Source organism: Numenius arquata, chromosome 7, assembly GCF_964106895.1.
Source record: "Numenius arquata chromosome 7, bNumArq3.hap1.1, whole genome shotgun sequence".
NCBI lineage: Eukaryota > Metazoa > Chordata > Aves > Charadriiformes > Scolopacidae > Numenius > Numenius arquata.
The window spans coordinates 51357189-51374351 of NC_133582.1; the positions used below are offsets into that span (position 1 = coordinate 51357189).

Genomic DNA, 17163 nt, shown 5'->3' on the forward strand with positions numbered 1-17163 from the left:
CCAGTAAGTCACCAAGTGGAGGGGTGAGAAAAATAAAAGGGAAAGGGCTGATAAAGAAGCAACATGAAGTGGGGTGAGCCAGCTCTCTTTTGTCGTGCCTGATTCCAAGTACGCAGCTCAGAGCAATACAGTTCTGCCTGCATCCAGTATTAAGAGTAAAAATATGGAAAGAACAGACACTACCAAAAACAGATTAGAAAGAGATTGAGAGTAAAGACTTATTATACCTTTCCGTTGAGGTGTGACTGGACAAGACAGAGTGCTTTATCTGTAAGATAAATGGGGAGAGGGAATGTTCTTTAAAGCAAGAAGACTGTATCATGCTTCTCAAACTTCATATTTTATTAAACCCAGGCTGGAGTCAGCAAAGAAGCTGAAAAGCTAAGTGTACACTCACTAATTCTCTGACCTGGACGCAGTATACAGACAAACACAAAAAAGGTGCTACATTATTTCACCATTAAAATAATGGGGAAAAAAAAAAAAAAAAAGAAAACCAGGAGATTTCTTTCAGAAGTTAGCAAGTGCCAAGTGAGACACCATAGAGTATGTGGAAAAGAAGAAACAAGGCAGTGAGTTCCCTTTGCAATATGTTTTCTTTACTTTAGAAAATTTATGAAAAACCAGAAGAAACATGAGACCAGATACCATGAATGGTACGGTGAAGTAATCTCACTTCCCAGATGCAGTGGCACATCTACCTTCCTACATACACCTAATCACCTAGAGATGCTCCAGTTTTGCATACGTAGTTGTGGATCCAGGATTCAAGAAAGCGCCCTTGTCATTAAAAAGATAAACTCCTAATCTCCTGTTGGCATATTACCACAGATCCGATGCTGCAGTAGCTTAGAAGAGCAATAATTGCTGCGACCTCCTACAATGGACCAACTTGCTATACAGCCAGGGCATTTTGAAACACCACTGTCTGCAGCTGGGTCAGGCCCTGAAAGTTAATACTTACTAACTTTCACCTACCATTAAAAGTTAAGGAATTGGTCACCGCTTATTAATAAATAAGCCCTACCCCACTCGCAAACCCCAAGAATTAGCAGAGTATGTCCAGTGAATGACTACTAGCTATAATACGGGTAAAAATGCATTCCCTACTTCTACAAATGCTACTTTACAGAAGGGCACCTTACCAGCCATGCCAAGACTGAGAGAAAAGGACACTGGCCATTACCTTGCTCGTTCTGAGAACTGCTAGATTTGGGGAACCAGGCGGGGTCTGATGCAATAACTCAGAAGTGAAGGCAGTATTTGCAATCTGCATACATTCTTCAAGAGTCTTCAGGAAGGTGTCACAGGTTGATTTTAACAGAGCTCCCATATCAATCCCGCTCTGTAGGAAGAAACAAATTCGAAGACGTGGAGTCTCCACAGAAGATCAACTTGGAGCAACTAATGTCTACAAAGCCCCCAGCTGCTACAGTCATGATTTCTGTTTAACATGAATTAAAATGCAATGTGTCAGCTGCTCAGAGAACTGGCATCGCATATGACTGGGGCTATGCCCCCTCACTGCATTGCCACTCATCAGCCTCTCGCTACAACGAGCTCGGTACGCTCGTATTTTAAACACAGTGCCCCTTAGTTACTTATCTCTGATGTTAAAAGCATATTAAATACTAATCCTTGATGTATTCAACAATGGCATTCCAGAAAACACCGCTGACAGCAGAACTGAAAAGTAAACAAACTAAATAGATACAGAATGATCTGCAGATAATAATTTCAAAAACCCCATGAACAAAAAATTACTGCAGTTGAAAGGCAGAATGAAGTATCACGTTGCCACAATACTCTTCATCTCTGCAAAGTGCAGTTATTGATGCTGAAATGCTTTTAGCAATAAATCTTTCCTGTTAAATAGTGGTAAGATCAGGGAAAGTGAGTTTTCACCCAGAACCATGAACTGTGAGTTGGACAAACATCACATTACTTGTTTGTTGTCAAAACCTGTGAGCTGCAAGCTCTAGCAGTGCCTTTTAGTCATTTATACACTACATAATTCTCTGCACTGTCTGTTAATCCACCATAAGCAGTTTATCAGGTATCTTTATGAAGATGGTTTGGACAAATGATTAACCTTCAGGTGTTCTGCCTGCCTGTCCTGCACTTGAGGACCCGTCTCTCCAGTGTGAGGCATCCTGGAACTCCACACCAGCTTCTCTAGCAAGTGCATTCCTCATTTATCTCTCAAATCGAAGGGCAGATCACTGTCATTAGGAGTGTTTTCTTAAATCAGGCTTCTTTATTCAGGAAGATTTGCAAGGTTTGAAACTTTAACTTAAGTGAGGCTAATGAGGCAGCTTTTAGTAGCAATTTGGGTTTTTTGCGGTCTGCATTGTCTCTTGACCTTTTAAGGGTTTTGGTTGAGAACAGAAGTGAGCAAGATATTAATGATTCAGGGGCAGGCAAATACGTGCTTCTTGCAAGTTATCTTTTCATAAAAAAATCTTCTGCTTTTTTGATCCACTATATACACATGATCACCTACGGAGATATCATTATCTATATCACAGATATATCTCATCTCATTACTTGCTGCCCCAACACAGGGAAAGTTATTTGCAACAATACAATATTACTCCATTTGAACAAGAACTGTTCTGTGGGTACATTATTTCCCACAGGTTCTCTGCCGTAAGAGGATGCCTTACCAAGTAACTGGGAGTGAATACTACACTGGCTAACCAGGAGAGTTCACAACGCTCAAGGCTTTACAGACATGGTCTACACCAAAAAATAGAGCTGTACCTCTGGTTCTGATACACCAGAAATGCTGGCTTCCTTTGTTTTATGCACTTGTTGAACAAGGAGGTTACAGTACAGTCTAAGTTCAGACATTTTAGTCTTCAAGGCTTCTGTGTTTTCAGTGAACTCTAGAAGTGAAACAAAAGAAGAATTAAACTTATTGTATCCATCCTGCAGTATACGATTTTGGAAAGCTGCTGAAATAGTATTATCCAATCCAATTCAATCAATACTTCCTTATTTCAAAACGTTTTCTATCAACTCAAAAAGATGAGCTGTATTGGCCATAAATTACGCTCCTGACAGGTAAAATACTGTTATTTGCCATCACAGACAGGAACAGTATGTTCCTAGACTTAAAACACAGAGAAAAAGCAAGTACACAACACTTGACCTTAAAGGGCCTTTTAAATAGGACAAACCCCCTATATATCACATTTTTTTTTGTTTTCACTAAGTAATTTGAGGTGCAAACAAACTGTGAATTAAAAGATTGGGGTTCTGTGTAGAAAACGCTGTAAGGAAAAGGCGCGTCCTGTCCAACACAGAGGGATGAATTTCATACATATCCTTGAATCATAGAATGGTTGAGGTTGGAAGGGAACTCTGGAGATCAGCTAGTCCTGATCACAGAAGGGTCAGCCAGAGCACGTTGCTCAGGGCCATGTCTAGTCAGGTTTTGAACATTGCCAAGGATGGACACTCCACAGCCTCTCTGTGCAACCCATTTCAGTGCTACCTCATCCTCACGATATAAACATTTTTGCTTATGTCTCAATGGAGTTGCTTGTATTTAAATGTATGTCCATTTCTTCTTGTTCATTCACTGAGAAGAGTCTGGCTCCATCTTTTTAATGCTGTCCCATCAGATATTTCCTTTAATCATCTTAGTGGCCCTTTGCTGGACTCACTCCAGTATGTCCATATGTTTCTTGTACTGGAGAGTGTGGAACTGAGCAGACTAATCCAGATATGACTAACAGTCAATCTGAGATTCGTCAGAAGCAATTTTTTTGACATTAGAGTCCCAGAATTACAAAACAAATTAATTTGTCTGTTAATAAGACTAAGATAGTTTAGTTCTGCAAATATATCAGTAGCTTTTCACCCTGTGCTACTCTATGTCAGTTTATAGATATAACTTTGTTCTGCTTCTAAGCACTGCGCTTCAGACCCCTGTGTTGTGTAGGACCCTACAGTAGCATCTTCTGCTCAGTTCTGACTCAGACTGAACTGGCAGACGCAAAGCCTGGTGAAGATGCACATAAGGTTAAGAGGAGAAGTGATTCCTCACCTCAGGAAGTGCCTTCCCCTGCATTTGCTCAGGATCACTGATATATTAACAGTAATTTGCTGTCTTCTCATCTTCTGCCTAGTCATTGTGTTGAGGTTATGCAAGGTTAAGGCATGAGGTCTCACACTGACTCATGAATAACACCACGCTAGTAAGCAAGAGGGGTTTTCACTGGGGTGAAAGTGAGATTGTTGGTGAAAGCAGAGGGGTAAGTGAATTAATTTTGATAGCCTGACCACTATCGGATTTCAGTTTCTGAATACTAGTATGCACATTTAAAACCAACTGCAAACCTTTATTTTAATTACCAAGAGAATCTTGAAGTGCACAAGACCACCCAGTTAGAACACGGAAGGAAAGGGTCTGAGAAACTCCAAAGCTCAAGAGCCACTGGTATGAGAGGCTTGGTTACCATACTAAGACGGTTGCACAAGGTGGGGGACTTACCTTCATGTACAGCCGGCATTCCAGTGGCCCGTAGCCAGGACCTACTCAGTTATATTTACAGAACCCATCAGCACACAGATTTCAAATTATTCATACATAGTACATTTTAAAGAAAAGCCAAAGTTTTCAAATCCCTGCACCGAGAGTTAACACCTGAGATTTCTAGCTGGAGTTCCCACGTGGCTTGGATTTTAGTGGCACTAAAGACCTGAAGCACAGGTTGGACACGGAGTTCAGGTATGGAACTTGTCATCTTTGCGTGTACACCTACTAAAGCAAGGATGCAGAAATAAAAAGCAAACCGCATGCACCAGGAAAAGGGTTTTCTTGCCTTTTTCCTTCTGTGTCCTGCTGTCGGTCAGACAGGCTTTGGCAGTTCCTAGTGCAACCAGCCACTTTTGCCTTTCAACTGCGTTTCTTGCCTTCAGATAGAAGTACTGTTCCCCTGGGATGATCAGGTCCATTCGTGTGTTATCTGCAGGATGAACTGGAAGCAACAGATTTCAGACCAGTACCTCAGCCCTTCCCAGCCCAACCGAATATCCCAACAGACATGTGAGGTGTCAGGTCAAACAGTAACGAAAGAGAAGAAATCTACAGCCCCAAACTTCCCCCGTTGCCATTTTATGACTTCTCTTCTGAGTTAGGGAATAGCCAGGACACATGTGTACAGCTGTGGGACTAAAGGCTATGAAAGGCAGTTTTGTGATCAGTATCATCTGGGAGTCTTTGTGGAAAGGGCATCCTCTTCTGGCAAGTCTCTCTTTCAGGTTTCCTGCCCATAACTGAACCTTAAAGATGTGGCAAGTAATCCAATACGAGTGGGCAGACCTAATACTGAAGTTTATTATTCATATTTCTAGCTTCAGCTTTGTGCCTATGAAGGGTCATTTGAAGCTATGTGATATTCCATGACAGCTCATGAAAAACAGCCTACATGACCCACCAGCATGTAGGATACCCATGACATTTGAGGCTTGCAGCTCTCTTAACATTTTTAAAATACTATAGAATAAAACCTGGCATGTAGATCAAGTTACTGAGTTACTACAAAAACATACCAAAGAAATCAAGACACCAAATAGCTCACGACCTGAAATCTCATTTAAATGCGACACTATTGGACAAACTTTGTGCAGCTGAATGTTACTGTAGCTCAGTTACCTTGAATTTCACACACGGCCATTTGGATGCTTCCCTTACAGCCCTTCCAGGCATCTTCCTGAGAGTCATAATAGGACAGGATGCCACCACAGAGAAGAAACCATCGAGGCTGCCAGCCTGAAAAACAAAACTGCATTTCTCAGATACTTCTCTCCCAGCAATTCCACCAGCTCTCTCATTCAGAACTCGTTGCAAGTAAGACCCCAAAGATTCCCAGTCCCCCCAGGAAAATTAAACCCTTTGAAGGTTAAGTAAGATTTGTGGACAGGCCTGGATGTTGTACACCACAACCCCTGCTTGCTGGCAGCTACATGTCCTTTCTGCGGGTAGCTGGACCACAGTGATATGTTCCCGATATGCCGTATGTCATCTTCAGTAGTTTTGCTAACACAGCATCACTGACTCGCTCTCTCTTCCAAAACCACCTTTTCAGTCCATCACCCCTCAGTCCCTCCCATCGCTCCTCAACCCACCTCTTCACTCTTTCCAAAAGCCACCCCAGTTGTCTTGCCTTGCACATCTCCCTCCCTTGCGGGAAGGGCTAGCCAAATTGTCTTGAAAAGCAATGGGCAAGCAACTCCTAAAAATCAAGGGAAGGAGGGGACAGAGACAGCTGTGCTGATTTCTGAACACCATCTTTCAATGAAGCAGTTCTCAATAGCACTTGAAACTCCCGTGTTGCCCACATTAACAGTAGTCTTGAATTAATGATTTGCATTTCTGGTAACTTCCCAGAGAATAACCAAAACACCAGGCTAGACCAAACCCAATAATTCTGGGTACACTTTTGCCAACCCTGCTGCCCGACTTCAGATGCAAATTATCCCTTTTGTTTTCTTCTTTTGGAAGTAATACAGCAGTACGAAAAGATATAAACAAACAAGACATGACAGCCATCATTTAATGTCTAATTAAAAACTACAAGCTCATTAACTTAAGAAGAAACGAGGCAGCAACGTCACTGGAGGAAAGCAGCTTTCATTACTGAGCTGCAACAAGCTTCCCCGGCCAGGACCAACAGAGCGAGATACCGAAGCTCCCACACTGTGCCAGCAAACCATCTCTGGAGAAAAAACACTTTGACAAGACCACGTGGGCCACGTGGCTCCTACGCATCTTTGCAGAGTGGCCTCACTTCTGCTGTCCCCTGCACCGGGGCTCTGCCAACCAGCATGGTGCCTCAGGAGCCCAGGCTGGGCTTGGACCGGTACTGCGTTGGAGGAGGAATGACTGCTCCTTACCAGCTAGGGACCGATTCCTTAGGCTGCTGCTGAAGCCAAGTCCAACTCAGCTTAAGGTTAGAAAGCCCTAAAGCCACAGGTTAATAGTAGGAGTACAGTTTGGGGGTTTTTGTCTGGTCATTTTTTTCAACAAGCAATACCACGGCATCCTGGCCAACCTGGTCTATAGATTGCTGAGCCTTGGGGGTGGCCAGAAAACAAATTGAACATAAATCCTTTTTCACACTCTTCCAGAGCTCTCCCATTATTTCCTAGAAGAATATAAAAACATTATACATGCCAAAGTAGTCTCAGTACTTCTTTCTTTTATATGAAGGGAAAAAAAGTCACAAGAACGAGAATTAAAAAAAAAAAAAAGAAAACAGAAAGACTGATTTTTTTTTTTTGGTCTTGCCACCAAAATAAAGAAACTATCCTAAAAGTCACTATTGATATGGAGGAACTCACGAAAAAAGGAGGTGATTGTTCAGCAGAGAGCCGCAGTTAATTGCTTCAGACACTCAATGGCACAGAACCAATCCTTTAAATAATGCACAGCGCCACAGTCAATACAAGCCTCTAATTCAGTCTGGAGACCCTGCTGCTGCACATGAATCATTTCAGCCATGGTCCTACAGCTTACAACTGCAGCTGACGCTCAACCAAATTGCATCCCATCAATCAAAGGCTGTGCAATCAATTAGCCAACATACAAAGCACTCTGCCTCCATCACTTTGGAGGCTGGTCAAAAATATGTTATGAGTCAATATATTTTGCTGAGGTTTTTGTTTGGTTGGGTTTTTTGGTTCTGGGTCGTCTTTTTTTTTTTTTTGAGGGGGAAGCAGCAATCTTCTGTCCTCCTTTGCAGAACCGAACTCTTCCTTATTAGATATGTATTAAAAAGACTATGATAGGCAATTGTTAGCTAGGACAGCATATATTTTCAGAACAGAATTGTTACACTAATAAAAACACATTTTTGTAAAAGAAAACCAATTAAAAAACAAACAAGCAATCACAGCAAGGTTCTGTCAGAAGATGCACTAACCACCTGGTACTCACTGACACTGAGTCAGCAGCCATGGGAAGGTTAACCCGAACAACCAGCTAAAAATAGCATGTGGCTGACAAATCATAAGCATTGCAACAGGGATACAATCTTCAATTACAGGAGCTTCACATTTTCAGACAGGCAAAGAGCAGAGGAAAAAAAAAAAAACCAAACCCAAAACAAAACCCAAAGGAGCAAAACGGCATTTAGACACTTCCAAGAACACAAGCCTTGGGATATTCAGTTTTATTCTCTCCCCATAAACTGTCCTAGAAATACTGCAATTTTTGGAACTGAGCATTCAGACTTCACCTGATATAGAAATTATAAGCTGAACCTTTCGAGGTCTTACAGTGGCAGCTCTAACACAGCTTTGAAGAAGAATTTACTAAGCCCGTTTATACCGGTGGTGCACAGGCAGGACAAAATATAGCTCATACTTCCTCATTTTAGAGGCACAGTAAAAATTGACCTTGCTGGGGAAAGATACGTATTTTTAAAAGACAGTAAAATGCAGAGCATAACAGAAATGAGCAGTAGCTTAAGGTCTCAGCCATAGAAGAAAGACAATAGATTGCAGACAACTTCACAGACACTGGTTAAGGTCTTAATACATATTGCCCTCCTGTACTAACTTAAAGTTAGTACCTGCAGTACTAACTGGATCTGATCTGATATTGTCCACTACAGAAACAGGTATTTAAGCAGTCTGTGCCTCCTAAGGATTCAGCATTTTTCCAGAAGTTTCCACAGCCTGAAAGATCTGCCTGCTTCCCCCGCTACACTTCAGGAAGTCTGGATGCAGCTATCACTGAGCAAACTTGACATTTCTTGATAACACAGTTGAAATTTGGACATAATTCAAACTTTAATGTTACACAACTTAGACTCCAGACAGCATTCTTTCCAAAGTGCCAAGCCTGAAGAAAAAAAAAAACAAACCACATTTGAAGACATGTAGATCATGTCAGACATCCACAAAGCCAAACCATCTGGGAGAATTACATACTCAAGAAGTCAAACTGATGACCTGGAAAACAAGATGCAATTAAGAGATGCCAGTTCCAGTTGCATTTCTAAAAGGCACAAAGGCCAGACACCCAGGTTTTTACTATTGCTTGCTTTTCACTAGAATTATGTAATGCTTTGTGCTTATTAATTTCTTGAGCTTCAATGTAAGTCTTTAAAAACTTATGCAATAGATAGTCCTTGGACTTCTTTGACCTTAATTCAGATTTTAAGTGCGGATAGGAGATAATTCTGAAATTTCCACGTTATGGCAACATCCGCCTAACAGGAGCAATTAAAGCCTTCCTCACATCCCTACTGCCAATAGCACGGGCAAGACCAAAGACTTGGCTGCAGCCCAGTGGCAAAGCTGGGGCAGATCCCTGCTTTTCTGTGCAGGGTCGCAAGAGAGTCCCAGAGTGGCTGCTCCTGTAGTCAGAGACACCTCACAGCAAGAACAAGCAATATCCATCTTTTCATCCCACCCTGAGCAAAGCAAGCTGTGCTGCGTGTTCACCGTACCACCACCTACCACTTTTTCTCCCAGCGCCCAAGGGCAGAAGAACCACAGTTTCTGCCCAGCGCTGTGTCCACAACCGATAGCTGGATGAGAGCTGCTGAAAACTCAGCTCAAAGAGGACCAAGACAGTGCCGGTGTCTTGCAAAAAGCAAAAGAAAACCCAATATATGTCCTTCCCCCGTTGCCAGTGCTGCTGTAAGTCTGTGAATGCCATCAGGTTCACACCTTTGCTAAAACCCAACCTGCTCCTGGTTGTCCACGTAACAGCTGTTGGCCAGAAGACAGCACCTTCCCCTCGTGCAACTGTGACGGCGAAAGACCCGCCTTCCAGTTATGAAGAAAGTCATATTTTCCTGTTAGAGGATGCATCTAACAGCCAAAACGCAGGAACGAGTCAAGAGATCCTTTTTTCCAGCTTAGAAAGACGAGTGCTGAGCTGCCATGGACCATGCTGAAAAAAGCCCTGAGCTGCCTTCGTCTCCTCACCTATACAACACAAATGATTCATACTGGCCCAAAAGGACCACAGCTGGTCTTAATGCGCTAACGTCTGGTGGACAAGGATTTCCCCAGGGAATTAAGGCTATGGAAATCTCCACGTCCCAATGCTGGTTTTCAAGCTCCCGCAGTGCCTGCTGTTGGGCACCCAGCTCTTATCAACGGGTTGCGTGACAAAGTTCAGTTCACGTGGCCATGCTGTCAGTCACCACCAGGCCTCCAGTCAGGAAAAGCGTTCAGCAAAAGAATATCTTACACAGACCAAACTTGAGACTTTCCCCCCTTTTTTTCCCCATGCAACGAACAGAAGTAATATAGTTAAAGGGTTATCCTGACATAAGCAATCTGCACCCAACGCTGCTGCCTGCTTTTTCCATACAGCCTCCTAAGGCTACCCAGTATTTTGGGAAGGGCAACCCCAGGCACTGGAACACATTTTGCAGCCTGAACTCTGCAGCAAAACAATTTGAGAGGATAAAAATCCAATCTTGAGGGACATCAAGGGGGGACACGAGGGACATGAAAGGCAGCCAAGAGTGTGTGACAATCCGTGCCTCTCCTCTGAGCCATCATCCTCTCACCCAGACAGCAGCTTCTACAAATGCCCATACTGCAATTTTACTCTGATTATGTGCATATTAACAGCAGGAATCGATACCAAAAGCCCCTAAAGGTAACGAAGTTAACAGATTTAGCACTTCAACAACGGCATCACTTTTTAAAGCACTTGTTTGAGGGACACTAGAGGTTCAAGCAAAGCAAGCAATAACTGGAACCGGCTTTAACACAGTGACCCTCTCCTAAGCGATTTTTCTCACAGAGGTCCCATAAAATCCACCCTCATTTTAATCACAACTGTTAGTGCCGTGCCAGCAGCATTGAAAAAGCATCCCGCCGTCACAGAGCAACTGGGTTTGTTCTCAAAGGATTTTATGCCAGTGACCACCCAAGGCACGGAGAGCACAAGGTACCAGCAGCCAGGCGTTTTTGAAGGGGACGCAGCGAAAGGATGAAGGGCAGAGAGAGGCTCATGGCGAGTGATGGAGGCAAAAGTTCAATAATCCAGGCCACTGCCCCGACACACCAAAACATTCAAAGCTCCTGGGAGCTTTCCTCCTCTGTTGACACTTTCCAGCCCCAGCAAACTAGCAGCTCCTCTCTCTGACCCCTGGGGTGGTTATCACGCCAGGCTGAGCCAGGGCAACGAATTTATGTAAACACAGAAGGTGGTATCTCTTCACCATCGTTCTGCCACACCTTTCTCTTCTGTCCTACCCAGCCATTCCCTGAGATCACTTATTTATTTGGGTGCAGAGGGACTGAATGCAGAGGCACCGGTACTGCAGCATACCTGGCAGGGAACCCTGCACCACGCAGGCTCTGCAGCGTTGCTCTAACACCTACAGGGGAGAGAGGGGACACAGATTTCCATTCCTGCAGCCTCATCAAACTTTGCTGCTGCGAGCACATTACTCAGTTCCAAAAAGGTACGACAAAAGCAAGGCTGCCGCGTGAAGAAAAAGAGGGGGAAGGGAAGGGAGAGATGAGAAAGAAGGTCAAACCACACAAACATAATTACGCAAAATCCAAAAAGAATGAAGTAACTAGCCCCTGAAGCATCCTGAGTGAGAAGCGTAGCCAGGACTGGGTGAGACTCGGTCATCCATCTAAACGAACTCCTGGTCTCTGAGAGCAGCTTCGGCCAGTAATACTGGGCAGATCATTGCCCTGAAGGCAACAGAAACCTCAGCTGTGTAGGTCCACCTCCACAAAAGCCAGACTCCTCATTTTATACCATCAGAACTTGGACTATACCCAGAGGCTAAAAAGAAGGGGAAAAATGATAAACAAAAGCTTCTTAGAACCGAATGTTTATCTAAGTGTGAAGTTTTCAATTACTTCCTTCATCTCTGGAAACAGGGGACCTTATTTCCAGAGCTTGATATCAACTGGAAATGTACGTGCCTCTCATCCCAAAAGGTCAGATTTCGTACATTAAACTCACAAAACAAAGGCTCACTCTAAGCAATGTCACGTGCATCCGGATTCAAGCTATAAAAACTAACACTCTTTCACATTTTCTTGAGCTCTCCCCGCAAGTTTGTCAAGGAATTCTGAATCATTAGAGACAAAAGTAATTTTACGTGAAAGCTGAAATTTACTGCTTGGTGTTGGCTCTTGGCACCTCAGGATAAACTGAAAAGAATTCAGAGCACCACAAGAAAAGAGTGGATGATTACAGACAGGACGGCGGGGAGAGTGAACTGTGGTATGGGGTATGATGTATCATCAGTACAGCATGTAGCATCACCAGTAACAGCATGAATGTGAGGGTGCTGTGCCTCGAGGAAGACAAGAATTAGTTAGGGTTAGAGTTACCCAGCACAATTAAGGAAGTGAATATTTAAATACCAGGAAAATCTTAGCTTTGTGAAGAAAAGCTATCAAAACCACTTCATGGAGCGTACAGAGAATACTAGGCAAACCAGAGGAGGCAGTCAGCATTTTTCTTTCTAACGACGAAGCTGCCTTTAATCCCCAAGCCAAGAGCTGATACATACCACCTCTTCCAGAGTCAGCAGCAATCCTCCCTGTGGCCAGCTATCTCAGATAAGACATGCCTTATGCTGGAGATCTGAAATGAACTGAATTACAGCGGAAAAATCAACTCAAAGTGCTGAGGTTTTACACACACACCGCTGAAGGAAGGTATTCCCCAACGCCACGCTGTTTCCCTGTAGGTAAGCAATAGCTTACTCGTTCTATAAGCCTAGTGAGAAATCAAAATCACAGATTATTTTTACAAGGCAATCTCCAAAGACTAAAGGAATTTATTTTATTAATCAGAAGGTATGCTTAAACAAAGAGTGTGAATTGCAGCTCGATTTCAGCTGGAGAGTCCCGTAGGAGACAGTCACCAAACAGCCAAGAGCAGCCTTCAGGTGCGGTTCCCCTCCGCTCTCTCCTTTCTCTGCCCTGCAAGCAGCATCCCCCAGTCCTGCCACACCACCACAGCCAGGATCCGGCTTTGATGCTGGCCACGCCAGACGGCTTCATGCTCAGCCAGGACCACAGGCAGCAGCAGCACAACAGACCGACGAGCTATAGGGAAGGTATGGGGTGACGCTTTTATCACCCCAACTGCTCACTACAATAAGCAGTACTGAAATAAGAGTTGTACGCCCTTTATCCATGCCATAAGCCCATCCCTAGCCTCCACAACCATTACCAACCAATGCTGACATTAGATAGAGAGTTTCGGCAAAGGATGAAATCTAGGAATTTTTTAAGATCAAGTTACACTCTTTGACTGTAGCCTCAGCTGAGGCCAACTTACATGCCTGCATGATTTAAGTCACCCAGCTCTGGGTTTTGAGGATTAATAATCTGAAGGTTGCAGATGCATCATATATTTGCCCAAGTGGAAAAGTGCTATCACACTTTATACGTCAGCAATAATTCTCCTTGCAAAATTCCCTGTTCCCTTAAAGTTTTAACCAACTTAGTGGAGGAAGCATAGACAAGAGCTATCTCGGGACACGCTTATTGCAAGCACGAGATCCCAAGTGGCTTTTCATAGGCTAGATCTGTGTGCATGCATATCTGATCCAAAGTTGCCACACTTCCCTTGAACTTAAACAAAACTATCACACTGAGAAATCACTATCTGGTGGCCGTTGCATTAGGGGAGAGAAAAACTCTAAAATCTCAGTTCCCTAAACTCAGAGATTATAGGAGCAGCACTGGAATTCCTGCATGTCAGAACCAAAATGTCAGCACAGAACTAATACCAGAGGAAAAACCCTATCTCCAAGCAGAAACCAAGTAACACTAATTTAATTTATCATAATCTATATAAAGCAAACAAGTACATTTATTATAAAACAAGATAACTTGTTTGAGCAGCAAGGCAAGCTAATCTGCCTTTCGGTCGTTGGCAAATATGCTGTGCTTTCTGACCTTTGCCTGCAGAAAGCCAAACTCGTTTCCTACTTCTGAAATGTTCTTGCTGTCAGTAACTCTGTCATTCGCAACACAGATCTAGCTCCCTGCCCAAGGGCAGAGGGGAAACAGGTTGATGTGGACTTGATCTCTCATGATGGCGATGACAGAAGGTGTTATAAAACCAAAATCACAAGAAAAGACTCGATTACCGACAAACTCCCATCAGCTCCTCTCTCACAGCAAGAAGGGAAAGCAGTTCTTTTCTACAGTTTTAAGCTTCATTCTTTGGTGACTGTCTTATCTCCTCTCTGGCTATGTGAAACAAAGGTGTGTGCTTCATAACGAGGAGGAAAGGGCGTAAGATATCTGCTGTGTATTTTTACACCAGCGTTGTATTAGTAACACAGGCACATAAACACACAAGAGGTGGCACGCGTTTTCCTTGACGTTTTGCGTACATCATTTACACCACGCAGCGCCAAAGCAGTTAACCCTGAGCAAGAGGAAAAGCAGAATACTGTCAGCAATACTGTTCTGGATGACCTGTTGAACCCTTTCGCTTCCATCAGTCCCCAAAAGGAGGCCTTCCTGTCTCTCGCTTCCCGGCTCCCTCCTACGATAAACGCCACATTCCAGTACGATACTTTTTTTGCATCATCGCATAAATTTATAGCTTAATGGCTTCAAGGCAGGAAGTCTTCATTTTAGACTTACATGTGCAAAGAGAGCACATGTAAGCCCGTTAGCTTGCAGAACAGCAAATGTGCTGTTCTCAAACACACACCAGGCAGGCCTTCCACAGCCTAGGAAAAGGCGAGGAGTGACCTTGACCACCACACTTATTAGCAGAGTCAAGTTTCAGCAAAGAAATCAGAAAGACTCTTCAATCCTCCATCACAGATTTTCTCTCTGTTGAGAACAAAAATTCATCTAGTTTTCAGCTGGGCCAAATCTCACGCAGTCAAGGGAAAGAGATTCCTTCAGCCTGCATTCCCTTCGACCAAGGCTTGCGTCATCCTTCCTCCTGAAGGGTCATTTGGTTGAAAGTCCCTATCAGTGTGGCTATCCAAAAAGAAATAGTAATTAATTTTGATGGAACTGGAATATTTCTGGTCCTTAAGTCTTCATCTTACCATCAAAACAGAAGGCAAGTCCAGCTGATCCTACCCCACGCACACTCGGGCACAAACGCTACAACGCCAAACGCCAGCCAGCCACCTACACACGGACTGGTTCCCACTCCCCAGACCTCATGGCACGGAAGCAAGCACAAGGGGTCCACATACGCCCCAGCATCCAAGCAGCGCAAATTAAAACAAACACTTAAAACTTTCCATCCGCTGAACCGTGGATGTTTTTATTACGGGAAAAGGATTAATAACACCGCCCGAGTTCTGCAGTCCGAATGGGAAAGCCAAGCATGGCTGCTCCTACTGCCACACACTCCGTAATTCAAGAGCATTCACAAATAAATAAATAAATCCATGCCTATTCACTGAGACCTGACAATTTTTGATTCCCCTCTCAGAACATCTATTGCCTAAAGGGGAAAAGCAGCAGCAATCATCCAGCACACCAATAAATCCAGCCTCACGCACGGCTCCCCCCCATCCCCCTGCCACATAAATTCATCACTCGCTGGAGCTCCAGCTTTTTCTTTGTTTAATTTTGATTTCCTACACTTTCCTAAGTAACCAGAGAGGAGCAGCTGTTCCAGCCTCTCTGAACAAAACCCCAGCAAGAAGGCAGCCCTCCTACACGCACCACTGAGCGAAACTCGCACCTGGCAATGTCAAGGTCGAGGTTATTTTTCTCCCACCATGAGGTTTCCAAACTCTTTCAACCAACCACAGAGAGGCTTGCACCAGGCAAGACCCCATCCTCGCACCCCGAATTACAAGCCAGCCCCGGCTCCCACGTGCCCGGTGGTGGACACCCCATGGGATAAGGCTTGCATTGGACCCCCCCATCTCCGCAGCATTCCTGACCCCACCACCTTTAACCTCAGCAGAGGAAACCCTGGCCACGCGTGGCTGCTTCCAGTTTGCTACGAAAGTCAAGCATCCCATGGCATGGTAACACCCAAAAAAAGTAAGATCTGGGCCTAGCGCTGGCAGGATAGTCCCTTTTTTTTTTTTTTATAAATTTTCTTTTTTTCTTTTTTTTTTTTTCTCATGTGTTTTCATCCAAACGAAACAGATCTTTTCCGCTCAGGTCCGGGATTCCCCCGTCCACGAAGCGACTCAGTGAAAGCCCTGAAAGTTTCCCGAGGGCGTACAGAAGGGGGAAGTCTGCCGGCGGGTACGACCCAACGCATCCGAAATAACCCCCGACCAACCCCCGGCCCCGGGGAGGGCAAGGGACACCCCAGACCAGCGCTGGCACCCGCAAGTGGGTGAGAAGATGCCCCCTCCAGCTGCCGGCCGGTGACAATGTGGCAGTGCTGCTGGAAAACCAGGGTGCGTGGTTGAGGTCAGGGGGCAGCGCTGACCCAGACTCAGCAAATGTATACATACGCTCGTATAATACATATATATAAGAAGACGACTGTCCCGCTCGGGAAGCCCGCCCGGCGCAGAGGCTGAGAACTGGCAGCAACTCACCACTCAGGTAGTTGGTCCACTTGTACAGCACCCCCTCCATGGCGGCCGGCCCCCGCCCCCATGCAGCGCGGCCGCCCCCCGGCGGAGTCACGCCGCCGCCCGCCGCCGCCGCCGCCACCGCCCCCCGCGCCCCGCCGCGCCGCCGGCACCCAGGGCCATAGCGGGGCACCGCCCGCCCGGCCAGCCCGGCCCCCACCGCCGCCGAGCCTGCCCCCCGCCCTTCCCGCCGCCACGCTACTAGCGCAGAACGCGCCGCAAAGAACGGCCCCGCGGCGCTACGGAAGCGCAAACAGTTCTAGGAATCGCAGCCCACGTGACCCACGGGAGCAAGGAGGGGGAGCGGGCACTGAACGCCCAAAGCAGGTGGCCTTCCGCAGCCAATTAAAACGCGCCGTCCGTGGGAGCGCCGCCCAATCGGCGGCCGGCAGAAGCCGGCTCTATTGTGCGCGCGCTCCACGGGGTTCCCCTGCTCGCTAACGTTCGCTTCCTGGAGCGCCGAGGCCCGCCCGCTCCCTTCACTGAGCGCCCCTCTCACGGAGCGCTGCTGGCGATTGGACAAGCCGAGAGACTGACACGGGCATAACCCAATGGGCGACAACTTCTTCTGGGCTGTCTATGAAGCGAGCCAATCAGAGGGCGCGTCCCCGGTCCG

The 17163-nt window shown here is 45.3% G+C and overlaps 1 protein-coding gene across 1 annotated transcript in view; it reads right to left on the minus strand.

Moving 5' to 3' along the window:
• PLEKHA8 (pleckstrin homology domain containing A8) overlaps positions 1–16551 on the minus strand; it is a 31866-nt gene extending 15315 nt beyond the window's left edge. The window contains exons 1-6 of the mRNA XM_074150528.1: positions 16474–16551; positions 5666–5795; positions 4833–4988; positions 2764–2888; positions 1187–1345; positions 228–268 (exon numbers count right to left, since the gene is read on the minus strand). Coding sequence (XP_074006629.1) covers positions 228–268; positions 1187–1345; positions 2764–2888; positions 4833–4988; positions 5666–5795; positions 16474–16551 — 689 coding nt within the window. The remainder of the gene's footprint in view (positions 1–227; positions 269–1186; positions 1346–2763; positions 2889–4832; positions 4989–5665; positions 5796–16473) is intronic.
• Between the last annotated feature and the right edge of the window lie 612 nt (positions 16552–17163).